The sequence below is a fragment of the Leptinotarsa decemlineata genome, unplaced genomic scaffold (assembly GCF_025532065.1).
Source record: "Leptinotarsa decemlineata unplaced genomic scaffold, Ldec_3_MD MMD2_tig00001064_RagTag_RagTag, whole genome shotgun sequence".
NCBI lineage: Eukaryota > Metazoa > Arthropoda > Insecta > Coleoptera > Chrysomelidae > Leptinotarsa > Leptinotarsa decemlineata.
Window position 1 is genome coordinate 6,815,020 of NW_027412558.1, and position 19,066 is coordinate 6,834,085.

General features: G+C 33.9%; 1 protein-coding gene across 1 annotated transcript in view; it reads right to left on the minus strand.

Moving 5' to 3' along the window:
* LOC111518079 (odorant receptor 4) overlaps positions 1-18,008 on the minus strand; it is a 37,838-nt gene extending 19,830 nt beyond the window's left edge. Inside the window, exons 1-2 of the mRNA XM_074175787.1 lie at positions 17,984-18,008; positions 1,673-1,934 (exon numbers count right to left, since the gene is read on the minus strand). Of these exons, the coding sequence (XP_074031888.1) occupies positions 1,673-1,934; positions 17,984-18,008 (287 nt within the window). The remainder of the gene's footprint in view (positions 1-1,672; positions 1,935-17,983) is intronic.
* Positions 18,009-19,066: the final 1,058 nt, after the last annotated feature.

Consider the following 19,066-nt stretch of genomic DNA (forward strand, 5'->3'; position numbering starts at 1 on the left):
ATGTAACAGTAAAACTCTCTTACACACCTACAAAACCTTCATAAGACCGATCGTGGAGCATAAAGTCACAGTCTACTGTACCCAGAGTCAAATCCTCCGTATACTAAGAACCGAGAGAAGAATCCTAAGAAATATCCACAACCTCCTATACCGATATCACTCCCAAAACTTATATAACCAAATAGATATTTCACCAATCAATTTGAGATTTCAGGAACTCCATGGCAGATACGCATCGAGAACCATAAGAAGCCACAACACCGCGGCCATCGGGACCTTGACTATCCCCGCCGAGGTGCCAAAAGGATACCACGAAAAAAGCTCCCCCAGCCAGACTTCTGGGGCTGTTGAAAGACCCTTCGGAGCAGATCCAGAACATCCTAGAGGAATATCCATTGGCTATCAGATAGCGGAAAGTCCACGCCCTGGAATACCCTGAAGACATCCTGAACAGTCAACCACACCACCCCAGGCTCATCACAAACCGTCACCTCCCAAACAACGACTACCGCCATGGACCAGAGCATCCGAACAAACTAAGGAAAAATTAACACTAACACTAACATAGAATAAAATAGACAACTATAACCCTGTGAAGGTATAAGCCTATAGCAGGGCCAGAAAAATCAACCATTGAGAAGTGGTTTGCTAAGTTCAAACGAGGTAAAATGAGCACCGAAGACGATGCACGCAGTGGACGCCCCAAAGAGGTTGTAACCGACGAAAACAATTAAAAAGTCCACGAAAAAGTTTTGGTTGACCTCAAATTGGAGTTTATCGAGATAGCTGAGGCTCCTAAAATATCAAAGAAATATGTTAGACATATCGTGCTTGAATATTTCGGTATGCGAAAGCTCTGTTCAAAGTGGGTGCCGCGAGAGCTCACAATCGACCAAAAACAACAACAGAATCGCGAATAAACGGCCTTATTTGAAGAAAAAGTAAGTGTTGTTTCACCGAGACAATACATCGTGTAACAAATCGATGAAAACGATGGCAAAATTGTATGAATTGGGCTAAGAATTTCTTCCGCATCCAGATTATTTTCCAGATCTGGCCTCCAGCGACTCATTCCTGTTGTCAGACCTCTAGAGAATGCTTACTGGAAAGAAATTTAACGCCAATGAAGAGCTAATCGTCGAAACTATTTTGAGACTATACAAAAATTGTATAACCGCTATAATCGTTGTGTCGCCCCTGAAGGCAACCATATTGAATAATAAAATAGAATTTCATAAATTTTTTTTTCTATTAGCCTATGAATTTTTCAGCCTAACTCTCGTGGTGTTGTTGTGTTCTTTCATTAATTAGTATTCAGTTTTTTGTTTCGACTAGTTGGATTATAGATCAGTTTGCTATGATGAGGAATAATATAAAAAATACGATGTCCAAGATAATTTGTCGTTACTAAAACTTCGAGACGAAGGTTATCGTCCTCGCAGTTAACGCACGTACCACTGATGATGTCTGTCGCAGTAGCAGACGAAACGTTTGGTAGTACCAATTCCATTCAACCTTTGCCTACCAGCCTGGATTTTGTTTTCTCTAATTTGAACATCGTTACTTTATAGTTTCTTCAGAATTTAGTCATTTAGTTTGTTTATTAATTGAATAATATTTGTGATCGAACATTTCAGTGAAAATTATTCAAAAATGTCAATATAACATTTACCTTCCTTTATCCATGAGTGGCGTTACAATAATAGCCAGCATTGCCATAATTCCAAAAATTTGGTAGACGACTGAAAAATAGTTGAGTTTTTTGTTTTCTTTGTCGAAATCTTTCGGTTTGCCGTACGTTCGAAAATCGGAGAGTATCCGGCAGAGTTTGAGGGTGTTTTTAATTTTCGCTACGAAGCAGGAGTTGAAGTAGTAGCATCCAGCTATGGATACTATCAGAGCTATATCCAGATCTGTTTTTATGTACGTATGTTCTGAAATTTGTAATTGAAAGTATTTTAGATCAACATGAAGTTTTAAATTTGGTACCATAATAAAAAGTTGCCACTATGAATATCTCGGAAATGATGAAGAAACTATTCAGAGGTGATAACTGCGTTTGAATATACAAACTAAAGAGTTACTACTGTTTCTATTGAGGAACTATCTAGTGTTGTGAACCAAAAACTGCACTAAACTCGAGAAATAAACAAAAGAAATGAACAAAATATAACAAAAAAAGTTAAAACTGTACCGAATTTCAATTCTGAATTGAAAGATAAAACAGATACTACAAAAAACTCAAATGTAATTCATAACATTTCTTGTAACAATTGTAACTTGGATTATATTGGAACAACATCTAGAATTCTCAATGATAGAATCTTGCTCTATTGAGAATGAAAAAATTGAAACAACGATAAAAATAAAAACAACAATAAACATCAATTGGCGCTCCGGGGCGATTTCATTGATTCCAGTGGCGCATTTGCTTTTTCAGCTGCAGGAAAACCGGAAAAACCTGCAGCACCACATCATCTGAAGATCTGGATTTACCAATGTCCTCTTTCTTATAAAACAAAATGTAGAGTGTCTCCAGAGGCTCCAATAGATTCAATGCATCGCCAGAACAATTCGTGACACGACTATCGTCAAACTTAAACCAGTCCGTTTCGTCTTTGACCAAAGCGTAATAGTGACCAAATTCAATGCCAGAACCACACTGAACAATGACTGCATGAATATTATAATAGTGGTCTGCTAGATTGAAATGTTCATCTATTTCGAACCTTCCAAAGAGTTTCTTGCTTACGTCAGAGGTCGAGTCTTGTTTGAAGATCATCAGTGTCATTCTTAGATTGACTGGTGCCTCAGATATACTTGTTTCCTTATAACAGTCAGTTATATAGTTTGCCGCATGTTTGACAATACAGGCGATCATCACCTGTTGAACATTTCATTTTTAGATGATTTAACAATAAGATTTGCACGGACTGGTTATTAGTCATATTAGGAAAAGCTAGATGAAGTTCCAGAAATTCACTACCTACTACCTCTTGAACATTTGCTACAAAGTGAACAAGTGAGGATTTTTCCAGCAATCTGTACAGAATCATTCAATCCAGAGCGGTCAGGAGTATTGATTTTGCTATTGTTTTGCTCATGAAGAGTATTCAACAAGAAGCCCAAGAATTCGGAACAATCCTCTTATTGTCCTAACGAGTATCTAGTGGACTCCAGGAAATAGGTTGGAGGGAAAGATGATACATTCTTACGAAACTGCAGCTGCATGAACAGGTGTTTGAGTTTGATGAATGAATAGGAAACATTCGCGTTCTCGTTCGTCATAAAAACATCGTTTTTGAAATTCTTCGTCAAGAACAACACTTGTAAAATGCTTTTCATGTAGCAAGTGCTTCCTAAATCATCCAATCCAATTTTCTTCTCTAGATTTTCAGGACAACTATCTACTGATTCGTAAGGAAGAACACGTTTCACAGAATAAAATCACATGAAAGTGATATAAAACTCAATAAGAAATCAAGTGTTTTAGCACAACTAATACCAAAGTTTTACGTACAAAAACTATTTCCAAACGCTAAAATGAGAATTAAAATTTCCTATGTTTTTTACCAATTGTATTCGTAATTGACGTTACGGCAGTTTCGTCCTATACGCAGGGCCGTCTTTAACCTATTGGAGACCCTGGGCATAATAGGATAATGGGGCCCCTATGACTTTGGCAGAACACTATTTTGTTAGAATAGACAAAGAAAGTAGATAAACAAGGTTAAATATTTATTTTTATTAACAATCACAAGAAACGAATAGATAAATGTAATATAGTCCACAAAAGTAACTGTTTTAGCATTTAGAGACTAGTGATTAAAAATCTATATTATTTGAAGAGGAACCCTTCTAGATTTCAGATGGTCAAAATCGTTAATCATTTCTTCAAAATCTATGCATTTTAGCACATCAGATTCTATCGACATCAGCGACAAACTGGTTAATCTCTTTTGAAGCATTGTACTTCTTAATTCATTTTTAATTCTTTTCAATTTGGAGAAGGAGCGTTCCACACTGCAGTTAGTTACCATCATGCTTAAAAAGATTCTCGATGCGATTTCTACATTTGGAAATGCGTCTACAATTTTGTTTTCTTTCAAAAGTTGATACATTTTTAATATATAATCCTCATTTTTACTGTCAACAATTTTCCTGTATTCTGTTAAATGCAAACATTCTAACCCTTTCTCTTTAACATCCTCATAATAAAATTCAGCAAATTCTTTGCAACTTTGTCTCAATTCTTCAGAATTCAGAGTTTTCAAGCGAAAAAATAAATCAAAACGTTTACTGATATTCTCATACGAACTTAATCGCTTTTTAATGAACGCTGAGGGTATCAATTATGGGTAGAAAGGTTTCTATTATAAATTTCTCTCTTCCATTCAGTTGGACTGACAGCGCAGAGCCATCAACAAAACTCTGGCGAGAACTTCTGCATGTTAGGAATCACACGTTAAAAGGTAAGACCTCGTTAGTCCTTACCTCGCACAAGTTTTTCAACTTCTAAGAGTTGTCGTTCGTATGGGGGCGACAGCAGATTAACGGAAAAACATATTTTGAACAGATTTTTTGAATGTTCTTCGAGGTAGGTCCTTGTAGTCGAATTCCGGATTCATTTCTTTGGCAGACGATTCGAAGTAATCAAATTTATTTCTGAGGTTAATAATGAAATTATCAAGTGAAGTAAACATATTAGTTGCAACGTCTAGTGTTATTGTTTCTTTCTGAAGATATTTACATATTTTGATTATTCTTTCCAATATACAGTTCCAAATTTCCGTTAGTATAATATTCGAGTTTTTCCATTTTTCTGGACAGACTAAGGGCTTCGTCTCTTGTTTCTCGGGCCTGTTCTGTATCTTTTGCGATGGATCAAAGCTTCTATAATTTGTTCATTACCTTCATGCAAGGCGCTTATTGCGTCTGCTCGAGCTGACCATCTGGTTTGTGAAAGATTTTCAACAACTTTTTTTGAACCTAAATGTTCTGTCAATATATTCCATCGACGAGTAGAGCCCGAAAAAAAGTTGTACACTTTCTGAACCATATCAAAAAACTTTGTTGCCTCCGATACACACCCAGCAGCTTACCACATATTGTAAATAAAAATTTGCAGAATCTTCCTCATTTTAAATGGAACACCCTGTATATTATTGATCCATAAGCAGCGCCAACGACACCTCTCCAAATTTTATCGAGTATTTCCTATGGCTAGGTTCAATAGTTTTTCTTAAATTAGCATTTTTTTCGAAAAATTGTCGTTCTTTCGATTTCTACGCCATAAACTCGATGTCCATTTGACCACTGATAAGAAAATACAAAAGATATCTTGTTTCAATTTGGTACATTATAGCGTGTCCAAACAAATATTTTTTTACGAAATAAATGTACCTACCTATCACATTTTTCTAAATGGGAAATTATTTTTTTCATTGGATGAAGAATTTTTCCCATAAATCGTGCAATATCAAACCAAACAAGATTAAATGAAAAACATTATGAATATTACTAATTTTTTTTCATGTTATGGTGTATATTCATGAATTCAGGGCTTAAGTTCTAGATATTTAAATTTGTCAACTGACAAACTAAAAAACTAAAAATGGAAGAGTTTAATGAAGGTTGATGATGAAACTTTTATAAAATATGTTCGACATGTCTTCCATTTTCTTGAATGCAGAGCTGAAATCTATGTTTGAAAGACTGTTCTATCCTGCGCAAGACGGCTGGTGTAATGCTGCCAAAAGCATTTGTTATTCTAAGTCACATATTTTCGGAAGAAGCTGGTGGCTCAACGTAAACCATATTTTTCATGTATCCACATAAGAAAAAATCCAGTTTTGTTAAATCTGGTGATCTAGCGGGCCACCGTACAGACCCATTCCGTCTTATACATTAATTGGAAATACTTCATTTAGATGATCTCTCACTTCTGCCGAATAGTGAGCAGGTACACATACATTATTCCATTCATATGTTCCTGAAAAAAGTATGGACCAATTACTTATTCTCCAATGATGCCTCCCCAGACATTTATCGACCACCTATGTTGATAGTCCACCTGTCTCAATAAGTGGGGATTTTCTGTCGAATAATAATGGTAATTATGTCGATTCACAAATCCATTTTTATGGAATGACGATTCATCCGACCATAAAATGTTATTGAAAAAATATTCGTTTCGACGAATTTTTCCCATGGCCCAATTGCAAAATCTCATTGTTTTCTCCAAATCGGCATATAGTAGTATGAGATGGATGAAAGCGATGTTTTTTCAAAACTCGTTGCACTGATCTCTCACTTATATCCACTATTTCACCAATTTGTCGTTGACTCCTACTAGGATCTTCTTCAACAGCAAGAAGAACTTGCAATTCATTATCTTCATTAGTAGCTGGCTTGATGCGCTCATGTTTAGAATAATTGATACATCCAGTTTCAACAAATCGTTTAATTTTATTTTATTCGCTGAAGGTTGTTTCAGACCGAAAAAATATGGCACAAATTTCGAGATTATTGAAATTATTGTAATTATTTAAGAATGTACCTTTTGCGGTGTAATTCAAAACTTGTTTATTTAGCAGCAGATCATTTTAGGCATGGGGAGATATTTTAAGGAAAGGCTTGGACAAAAACTATGCATCAAATAAAGAAATTGCACGGTGTTTTATTTAGAGAATGAATGTGTTATAAACATAACATATATCTCGATCACAGCCGTCATATATGGATTTCACAGTAAAAAAATCATTGATATTATGGCTATAAAATAGAGTTGTCATTTTTAGAAAAAAAAAAAAAAAGAAAAACTATAGGAGACGCTATAATGTACAAAATTGTAACAAGTTATCTTTCGTACATTTTTATCAGTCGTCAAATGGATTTCGCTTTGAAAAAAGTCTTTCATCGAGTTTATGGCGTAGAAATAGGAAGAACGACCATTTTTCGAATAAAATGCTTTTTCAAGAAAAACTATTGAACCTAGCCATAGGGAATACTTAATGAAATTTATTGATCCTTATGGATCAATAATATACAGGGTGTACCATTTAAAATTAGGAATATTCTGCAAATTTTCATTTACAATATGTGGCAAGCGGTTTTTTATACCCTGTATATCACAGGTAGATTTCAGATATATCGTTTGAGATAGTTACCAATGTAGAATATTTGACCAAAAAAAAATTCAATTGGACTTGGTACAACTTTATAATTTCAAATATTCTGAGTGACGAATATTGGAAAAAAAAAACCTGTCATGCAAGATATCTCGAAAACCGTCAATATTTTTGATGTGAAGATATGCATAAAGTGTCTTTTATTTTCTATGTAGAAACCGAAAAAAGGATAAAAAATATAGGTTGCCACTTGGAAAAACACAGTTGGAATCCGCCCAGAAAAAATTGAACACCCTGTGTGACCGCCAATATTTTTATTTTGTCGAGCTCGAGTGATAAGGTAATATTATGGAAATTTAGATCCCTATCTGTTTCCTAAATAGAGATATGGAACACCGAGCCACTGTTGCAGGACCCTGTATATATGTTAACTCGAAGATTCTCACGGACAAAGTATGATGAGCTGTTTTTTCGGGTTTCGTTCCATGTTCTGTGTATTTTATCCTCATAAGGATTATTTTCACAACGTTTCGGCAAAGTCTCATTTGCCATCTTCTGATGATGTCTGGAGTTGGAGTCTGGAGTCTAGTTGAAAAACTCCAGTCATCATCAGAAGATGACAAAAGAGACTTTGCCGAAACGATTCTTATGAGAATAAAATACACAGAACATGGAACGAAACAACGAAACCCGAAAAAACAGCTCAGATATATTCATATTACTTGTAGATGTCTTGATAAAGGGAATAAACATTTTCGAAAGCTCGACCATATAACAAAGAGTATTCTTTAAACACCAGTACTTTGACTGCATCCCCAACAATATTCCGTATTTCTATATACAGGGCTATTCATATTCGTTTTTGTACATGGGGATTTCGTAAACGATAAGAGATAGAGTGTCTGTTAAAATTGTATTAGTAGACAGTTGAATTAAAAATAAGATAAATGTTGATGAAAAATCTTTGTATCGTATGATTATATGATGATAATTATTAAATTTAACATTTCATAAATATCCATAATTCCTAATTTTGTTCAGGATATTGAGAATGTGAATTACTATTTTGGGCAATATTTTGGGAATATAAATTTTCTATCAAGCGACAAAATGAATTCAAGTGACCTTACAAACCGATGCGACACGCCTGATGAAGAAAGGTTGCAATTGTTTGGGTCTTGTTGTACTTGGTATGGTGAGTTCGCATTTTTTTGTGTTTTCTTTAGGTAGATAGGGACTTAGTAGATAGGTAGAAATTAAAATCGTTAGTTGTGAACATACTTTTGTTTGAGTGAATTTCATGAGAGAGCATTATTATTAGTTACAAGTGGATGTGATTTACTTGACTCAAACTAAATAAGAAAGAAACTAATAATTAATTTTTTTGAAAAGCAAAGATATTAGTAGACAGTTAAATTAGAAATTAGATAAGTGTTGGAAAAAACCTATCTATTGTATGATTTGTTAGACTCAATCTTACAATAATAATAAACATATATTCTCACATATAATCTAGCTAGCACTAGGCTGCCGTTATTCGTGCTTCGACTCGCAGAGATGACAAATCCCATTTCGTAACAGTCAGAATCAGTCATCCTCCTTTGCTTCTACGTTCACAGGGTGTTTTGTGATACTGGGTATCTTACAGATTGTATAATAATAATTATGAAAAATTCTACATTTTTGTCAAATATTTTTTAGTTATCATTTATTTCTAATTTTGTTGAAAATATTGAGAATGTGAATTGTATACGTTGACTCCATCAGAACGAATAGTCTTTTGTCTGATATTGGTTATTAGATCTCAAGAAAGTGTACTGTTTAATGTAAGTAAACAACATGCAGATTATTTTTATGAAAATGGTTAAATTTATGCGCATACAAAAAAAGTATTTGAAAAGAAGAAAAGTTGTTCAACCCACCTCTGACATTTTTAATTAAATGTAAACTAGATCCAATCGGTACTCCAATCGTTGGCAAGTAAAATAAAATATATTTGATATAAAATAATTTCCCAATATTTCTCCATTCTTCTTTTTTCGGGAAGATAAACACTCTGGTGAGATATTTTAAAGAATTCTCAAGTATCACTATTTCAGTATCCATTTTATGATAAGTTATTACAAAAACAATTCAAGGACGTCCTGGAAGGAACTAGTATTCAACAATTCTTTGCATCGCTTTTTTACCTCAAGGGGTACCATTTTTACTTGCTCCTCCCATTTCATCCCCAAGACGCCAATGTCATCATGGCATTGGCGTCTTGGAGATGGCAAATAATGACGATCACATCACAGCTTCGTGATTGTTCCATCGGTTATGAATTTTTAACAAAGTTTTAAGAATATTTATTTGAATTGTACTTGAAACGGTAGTTATATCAGGAAATGATAGTCTGCACAGGTATAATATTACAGATGCATGTTCCCAGAGATGGCCGTTCGCCGATCCAGGCTGTTTACTCAGCATTACGTCATATGCGAACTTATTAATTCACTTTCTTTCCTCATTAAATTATTCAGTTGTCGTAACAAGAGTTTACGCTTGAGAAAGCTATTGTATAGCGAAACACGTGTCGTGGTTTTTGTAAAACCTTTTATAGTGAAAATCATCAATGAACTGTATTAATTAGTTGTAATATGTATTTTTGTCTAGTATCGGCCAGTTCTATTCAATTGTTATCAGATGGGTCGGTGATTTAGTTCTCTGCTCCTTATAAAATTTACTGTTCAAACTTATCAGTCTTTTTTACATAATTTTAAGGATTCTAAAATTTTTTGATTTAATATTCTTAACCCTTTGGTCAAGTTGTAGTTTCAAAGTGTTTATTATGTTCATTTCTCGTTATTTGAAATTGGAAACTTTCAGGTTATTGGTATTTGTTAACGATGGTTAAATTTGCACATAACCCTCAATGAAATTATACTTCTTATACTTCAAGCTTATTCCGTGACATCGTAATTAATGAATGAATTGTGTATATTTTCTGTAATGTCATCCAATTTGGTACTGAAGAGCCTTGGGGCAAGTGTCTTAAGGCGAAACATCGATGTATACCAGTGAGGATGACAGTGTTCCATGTAAGTGCAATTTGTTACCATTCATTCAAAGTAGAACTCATGTGAATGATATCTGAAATACAAACTGAGTAGAGAAAAGTATCTTCTGTATAATTCAGTGTTCATATAGAAGTATTTGTTTCGAAAGAATTTTTTTCTTTTGTGTAATTCAATGTTTATTTGAAAGTAGCTGTTCGAGGAGGACTTTCTTTCAGTTTGTGTCTGAAAGTTACTTCTTTGCATGATCTACACGTCCATGTATAGAGGTACTTATTTTCAAATTGATTACTTCCTTCCTTTCTTTGGAAGATTCCCTCATCCTTTTTTTGTATCAACATGGAGTAGTAGAAAGCCAAAAACTTTCTTTCCCAAAAAATTAATCACTCCTAAAAATATAATCCCTTCGATTCTTATACTTCTATTGTTAACTTTCTTAAGACCGTCTATTTTATTTCTTCATGACTATATTATTTGGATTCAAATACCGAGATTTATAAAGTAACGTGACATTTCTCTGCATTCCTATCATTTTGAAATTATGGCAACTATTAACTACAATCCTACTAATTTCTGTTTGCCGAATTTGGACCTATGCACCCTTTTTTCCAAGATGTTCGAGGACTACATGACGACAATAATTCCAGCCCATCCTGATAAATTACCCTCTCCCAAAAAAGAAATTTGGTGGATAGGACCAAGCACTGATGGCCTGTGCATTGGAGAACAGGGGAGGCTAAAGTCATAAGACTATATTGGAATTGGCCGCGGTGGTAGTGCGCCCGACTCACGATCGGATGGCCGTGGGTTCGATTCCCAGATATTTTTCTTGAGAGAATTAATCTGGTTAAAGCTGAGATGATTTTGTAATCGTGTTAGGAATCACACGTTAAAAGGTAAGACTTCGTTAGTCCTTAGCTCGCACAAGTTTCTCAACTTCTGAGAGTTGTCGTTCGTATGGGGGCGACAGCTGATTAATGGAAAAACAGATTTTAAATAGATTTTTTTTTAAACACAGAAAAACCCGCCGGAGGCGCGAAAATTTTTTGGGGTACCGCACCTATTTAAAGCAAAATACGTAATATTTGCATAAATGCAAAGAAAAATTGTGTGTTGCCGAAAATTATACATATAAAACTGACCATTAGAAAAACAAAAACAAGGAAAAAGAGTTGTCTTTGAGTTATTTAATATAAATGAACTCTTCTCAGTCATTAAATGATACTTTCCTCTTCTAATATAACAGTTTTGTTAAAAATTGCTAAAAATATTTTATAAGCACAAGTACTTAATTATGCTTATAAAAAAACAGGTCTAAAAGTAAATTTTATTGTCCAGCAAGAATCAACGGGGAGGTGAGAGTCGTGTCTTGCCAGGAAAGGAAAGGAAGGATGGGGTAGGAAGGAAGGTTAAATCTGGGTTGTTTAAGTGAATTCACAGGGTACCCGCAAACTACTTTTAATCAGCGGTCATTCGAGTTCAATATGGTCTGCGAGGGTCCCGCATTTTGAAAGGTGAATTGAAAGGTGTATTTTGTAATTTTGAATAGGAAAAAATAAATAAAAAAGAAACTAAAAGTAAACATTTCATTCGTTCTTAACCAAGACGAACAAAAACTCAAAAAAAACAAATTACAAAATAAAAATAAAAACATAAAAATAAAATTCTTTGCTTGAGTTACAAACTGTAATAAATAAAACATAACTCTAATATTTGGTAATATCTTTGGTTGAGTGCTAAACTTAAATAAATAAAATATGCATTTTTATATACATTATATAGTATGTATATAAAGTCTGTCTACAGCGTGACTCACGGTCGATGGTAGGTTAGACGATTCTGGAAAACGCAAAGCAGGATATTTCTGAAAATTTCACCTCTCACATTTCCTTACCTGTTCTATCGATCTAAAATATTTTAAGCATTGCGGCATTGCCACTTCCATCAAAAAGTCCTAGCAACTTTATTTTTTTTAATGGAACACCCCGTATATTAATACATTTTTGGAATCGCTCTGGTATTTTAATACTTTTTTGTAAATAATGTCCTATACCTATCTCTATCTGTTTTCGAGATAAAAAATAAATTGTGCTAAATATGGTCCAAAACATAGCCTTAATTGAAATTAAGTACATCAGTAGGTACTCTCAATTCATGAAAAGTTGATATTTTGATGATAGTTTGGACAAACTCGAAATATTCAAATAACACCAAGAAATCGACTCCACATCATACAGGGCGTGCTAAAATTACTATTATTTCCATTGTGCATGAAAGTAGTCAAAAGTAAATTTTTTCAAATGAAACCCCCTGTATATTACTCGGTGTTTCGAATCATCCAAAATGAATGCAAATATCGATTATTCAAACGAAGTTCTTATGAAATTATTTATTATACACATGAACAAAGTGCTCAAATCATTGTCAGAACGTGTAAAAAATTCAACCAAATGTATCCTGAATTAACACCAATGAACGAGAGGAAGTTTGTAAGGTTACAAAATAATTTCCTTAACTATGGCTCAAAGTTTCCAGGGAACAACTGTACCAAAAATCAGTCATTTCTTGGAAAAAAGTAAGATTTTGTAGGCTAAAACATGTGAAAGTACAGACAATAACAGAATAGGATGATTCAAAATAACACAATGGTAAACAAAATATCACATTTTCACAATAAATGCTGAAAATGTTGTCCATCACATTCTAAACACTTTAAAATGTTTTTTTGTACGCGACTTGTGGTTGCTTTTTCAATTTCCTGGGGATCCAGATCTTCAATACTCCGCATTATTCGCCGTCGCAATTCTTATTTGGTAGACACCGGAGTACTGTATACCCTTTCTTTTAAAACACCACATAAAAAAAATTCAAGTGGCGTGAGATCGGGTGATCTCGGTGGCCAATCCCACGGCCCTAAACGCCTAAACCAACGATAGTCGAAGAGTTCGTCAAGTTCGTCAAGTTCGTCAAGAGGAATGAGCTGGCGCTCTGTCCAGTTGAAACCACTATATCACTCTAAAGGCAAATTTTCAAGAAAATCGGTTACAGTCGTCCTTAATATTTGGAGATATCTCTCTGCATTCAGTGTGTCTTCATAAATAGAAAAGCTAATTTTATTGTTCTTCAGAATACAAAAAACATTCAGGTAAAATTTTTCTTGAAAACCCATTTCTTTTGTAACATGAGGATTATGATCAGCCCAATACCATTGAAAACTATTGAAAATACCATCCCTCGTAAATTTTGATTCGTCGCTCCAAATTATTTTTGACAAAAATTCCCGATCTTCCTGGGTAGAATCAGAAGGGATTCACAAAAATGCATTCTACGTTCGAAGTCTTCTGCTTTTAGAGCTTGAACTTTGATAAATTTATACGGATGCATTCCGTGATTTTTCAAAATTCGTTGTACTCAAGCATGTGATACACCTAAATCTTTTTCTGCACTGCGAATGGAAGTTTCTGGATATGCATAAAAATATGCCAAAACGTAAACAGGTTTTGGTAATGTTGAAGGCGCTTTTAACATGGAGCCATAGTTAAGGAAATTATTTTGTAATCTTACAAACTTCCTCTCGTTCATTGGTGTTAATTCAGGATACATTTGGTTGAATTTTCTACAAGTTCTGGCAATGATTTGATCACACTGTCCGTGTATAATAAATAATTTCATAAGAACTTCGTTTGAATAATCAATATTTGCATTCATTTTTGGCGATTTTTTGAAACACCGTCAATAATCATTTATCAATTACTTATAAAAGTAACCGAACTGCTATAAGCTTGATAATTTCACTGCTACCTAAATCCAAATTCTAAAAAAAAAATTATGTTTCTAGAAGAAGCGACTTTATTGAGAAAACTTGACGATTTAGGTATAGGGACATGATATATTATCTTAAAGCATTTTTCACCATCTTTCAATTTACCTAGTAATATACAGGGGGTTTCATTTGAAAAACTGAACTTTTGACTACTTTTATGCACAATGGAAATAATAGTAATTTTAGCACGCCCTGTATGATATGGAGTCGATTTCTTGGTGTTATTTGAATATTTCTAGTTTGTCCAAACTATCATCAAAATATCAACTTTTCATGAATTGAGAGTACTGATGTACTTAATTTCAATTAAGTCTATGTTTTGGACCATATTTAGCATAATTTATTTTTTATCTCAAAAACAGATAGAGATAGGTATAGGACATTATTAACAAAAAAGTATTAAAATACTAGAGCAATTCCAAAAATGTATTAATATACGGGGTTGCATTTAAAAAAATAAAGTTGCTAGGAAGTGATGGAAGTGGCAACGCCGCAATGCTGAAAATATTTTAGATCGATAGAACAGGTAAGGAAATGTGAGAGGTGGACCTTTCAGAAAAATCATACTTTGCGTTTTCCAGAAACGTCTAACCTACCATCGACCGTGAGTCACGCTGTATAGTATATACTGACTTATTGAATTACCTACTCTGCTTTGCTTGGCAAAGTAGTCAATTACTTCATCATAGAATCGGGAGTTGCCTGTCACTTCTTTTATATACTCTTTTTCAATTAAAAGAAGAGATGTATTACCTAATCTACTTTGAGTCATCGAATTTCTACTAAAGGATTCAATTCTTTTCAATGCTAAAAAATTTCTCTCAATTGACGTTGTTACGGGAATTGTCACAATTATAGATATAAGTTTATATGATTCAGGCATGCAATCTCTCAAATCATTTTTTAAATATTTAATAAATCTGAAGGAGACTTGCAATTTAGAAACATTTGAGGGTCGCTGTACATTACGATTAATTCTTTTTCAGTTGAATAACTTCGAAAAATGGATACTGAGCTATTAAGTCGTTATAAAGTTTTTGGGGAAAGAAAATCTTTGGTATAGAACGAACATTTTTCAAACAACAACAAATCAAAGTAATTGAATAGAACTGGGCGTAGTTTAATTTAATTAAATCTTCAAATCTAACTTTGATTTGCAGTAAAAAGGTATCCGATATTTCATTATAAATATGTTTATAATTTTGTCTCAAATCGGGTAAGTGTAAATTGGTTTTTCTTTTTGTCGGCGCCGGCGGTTCGAGAGTTAAATCAATTGATTCGAAAATATTATTAAAAAAATGTATCGTTATTTCTGAAATTCATAAAAATTTCTGTTAAAGTGTTCAACCGTTGTTTTGAGTAATTAATATATGTTGATTTATTTTGAAGAATAGAAAAAACAACATCGGTATGTTCAAATGTTAATTTAAATATTTCTAACAAGAAATAAAATTTATGATCATTTAAAAAATATTTGAAACCTCTGGCCTTCCTAAGACTTTGGTCGTTGGTTTTAAAATCGTCACCGTTTGGGATAAAATCAAAGACATCAATCAATTTGTCTTTGTTTGAATACACTGAAATTACTGCTCCAGATGTAGAATTCCAACGCGTAGCAGCAAAAGTTAGCATTAGGCTACCACATATTTCATTTAAAACATGGCTTTTTTCAATGGATTTTGAAAAGAATGCTGAAAATCCAGACAAACTTGAAAAAAATACGCGGCAATCTTTTATGTTATTGCACGCTTTGCTTAATATTAAATTTAGGGCATGAGCATGATAATGCGTAAAAAATTTTAGTTTGTAAACCATTTAAATGGCCGGCCATGACCGCAGCCCCATCATAGGTTTGCGCAATTAACTTTTGCCTGAAATTATAGGTGTCACACGTACAAATTGAAAAATTGAACAAATCGTCAACTGTGCGCCCAGATGAAACATCATGAAAACCCATAAAACTTTCTACCACATTACCATCTTTAACAAATCTAAAAACGATTGAAAGTTGTGATGTACAGGTAATATCGGTAGTTTCATCAATTTCCCATGCAATAAAAGAAACACTTTCAATCTCCTTGCTTATATTTTCCTTAATAATATATGCCATACTGTCTATAAGCTCATTTTGGATGGTTTCTGAGGTGCCCGAAAAAAACGCTAACGTTCAAAAAAGTGCCAAATTGTGAATCATATTTGCCCCATAACATTAAAAGTTCCTTGTAATTGCCGCGATTAATTTAATCTTCGGTTTCATCGTGTCCGCGAAAAGCAAATTCTTAGGAACCCAAATAAATCGTAATATCGCCAAGTCTTTTTAAATTCGAACGATTTTCCCTAACTTGATTATCAAAAGAAATTATGGCCTCTTTTTGAGCTGAATCTAAAGCGGTTGCTATATTTTGTTTGCTAAACAATTTCAATTTACGAGACGAAAATATATGCTCCTTAGATTTAAAATGTCTTTCTGAATAACGACGTGAATTTTTTAAATCGGAGTATCCTATTTTAGAGCACGTTTGGTATTCGGTTTGTACGGAAAATAAAACACAAGGCCAACAAAAAAGGTTTTCTCGTTTAATGGAGCCGGTTAACCAATCGCATTTATCGTACCAACTAATATTAAATCCTCGATTTTGTCGATTATCTGACGCTTTAATTGAAATCAAATTTGGTTGAGGCCTTCCCAGAGTTTTAATAGTGTAAAATTTATTATCATAAGATAAAGACTTGAAATTATTTGTCAGCAACCAATCGACTATATCGTCAGATTTTTTAATTTCGTCCAACTTATCCATAATAAGTTCCGGTCCGCCACGGCATCCCGTCCGAATAATTAAATCAAAAACAAACACAGTCGTGCACTAACGAAGACCAACTGGAGGCTAGCCTCCTCTAACGCTATAATTTCTGCAACTGAAATTACAAATCGAGACGTATGTCGCTGGCTGGATCGGTCTCGCGGAGCTTGTGTTTTTCAAAGCGGTTGAAGGCTTGGCTCCCTTGCAACGTATCAACGTATGGCATTTATTATTTCAGGTTGATGGTTTTTTCGTTATTCCTACGTGGGCGGTGCGTTTGAGGTTTGTTGATGCAGGATATAGTGTGGTACGTACTACGTAGTGAGTGATAGATAAGACATACCGTCTTATCGCGTATTATAAAATACAGTTCGGTTGCAAGAACCGTAGAAACATCTTGTTGCAAGATATGCCGTCTTTCCAGATATCGGTTACAGTACCAATCTCGTCTCGTGGTTTTTCACCATACGTTTCTTTGTTTTTATACATTAAGACTAATACTATAAACTCATAGTAAATAAAATATTACATAGATATTAATTTATCTGGTCAAAAATTATGGTGAAATCTAATTACTTTTTTAAATTGTAAAGTTTGGATTAAATCAATAATTGAAAAACATTTATTATTTCAATTATTGGTTGCATGACATGGTCCATTTCAAAATGTTTGGATGCCAATGATTCCTGATGATTTATACAGTGAAATACCACAAAATTCCCTCATGTTCTATGTTTTAATTTAATTATAACGCCAGCCATGGCAGGAGCGCCATCCGTAGTTGTGATGTCGTTTATTGAAGTCAAGTTCATATTCTGCTATCAAATGCTCAATTGCAGAATAAATATCACTTGCTGTCAATGAAACGTCGGCAACTTTTGACATACAGCCTTTAATAAAATCAGCATCAGTGAAAGGTTTTGATCTCTTCGCGATTTCTAATGCAATCATCAAACTTGATTTCAGGGCATCTTCGCTCTCAGTATTAGATTTAGTAAACATCGATTGTTGAACAATCGAATTTTGATTTATGATTCGTATCATAGTGTCTCTAAAAGTTAAACTCCTTACAAACAGCAACTGTTTGATTGTAAATCAAACACAGTGATTTACCTTTTCATTCTATGAAAAAATATGCAATTTCCCATTTAGACTGAAAAACTCTGTACTCACTATCAACTTTACGTCTTTGTGACATTATGCCAAGATCGTAACAATTATGGAACTCGACACAACAATTATAGATATCGCAGGCGCACGAAACAAACAAATGCACAGTACCTTCTTCACAATCACTAGACTTCACAATCACTACTTCGCAGTAGAACTAGAATCCTTTTCCGACCGTATCGCTTCGATTACTCGACTCAACAGACTCACGTTGCGCCGAGTTCTCTACGAAAATAGTAGAGTATTTTCGCTTGTTGCTGAGAGATGGTGATACTGTCTATGATTGAGTTGTTTACTAGAACTAAATAAGTACCTAACTAACATTCTCTCGCATGTCTAGGCACGCGCTTCTTTTCATGACACATTGTGATTGCGGGCCGTAGTGATACGGCTGATATACTCAGGTGAGTGTTCGGTTGGGATCTTTTGGATCACAGCCGGGCATTCGACTGTGTTAATTACATTCTGTTATATGTGTGATAAGCTAACAACTATTGATATACTCCTTGACGCCAACAATACGTTAGTGTTTCGAATATTACGAAAAAAATCGGTAAATGTTAGTAAATGTCATCACTGTGGGTCACCTACAAGGATCTGTTTTGGAGACATAACATTTATAAGTTCACCAGTACATTTCACAATTTATGCAGGTTACACTTCTATTCTGATATCTAAACAAAGCAAATGCAGCTTCAGATACACGGTTCAATAATGTACTGTCGAATCTTTATGAGTGGTTTTGCAGGAATTCTCTTTATCTCAACTCAGAAAAAACACATGTAGTACATATCATAATAAACAGAAACAGGTAGCCAATATATACATTAAAATTGGCAATCATCAAATTGACAAGGTATCATGTATGAAATTTTTGGGTCTATATGTCGATGAGTGTCTTGATTGGAGGAGTCATTGTGAGACAGTCGTTTCAATTATGAATTCTGTGATATATATATATATATATATATATATATATATATATATATATATATATATATATATATATATATATATATATATATGCGTTCTATGTTGTACTTTGACTATGTTGACTATGTTGTACTTTGCTGAGGCAGAATCTCG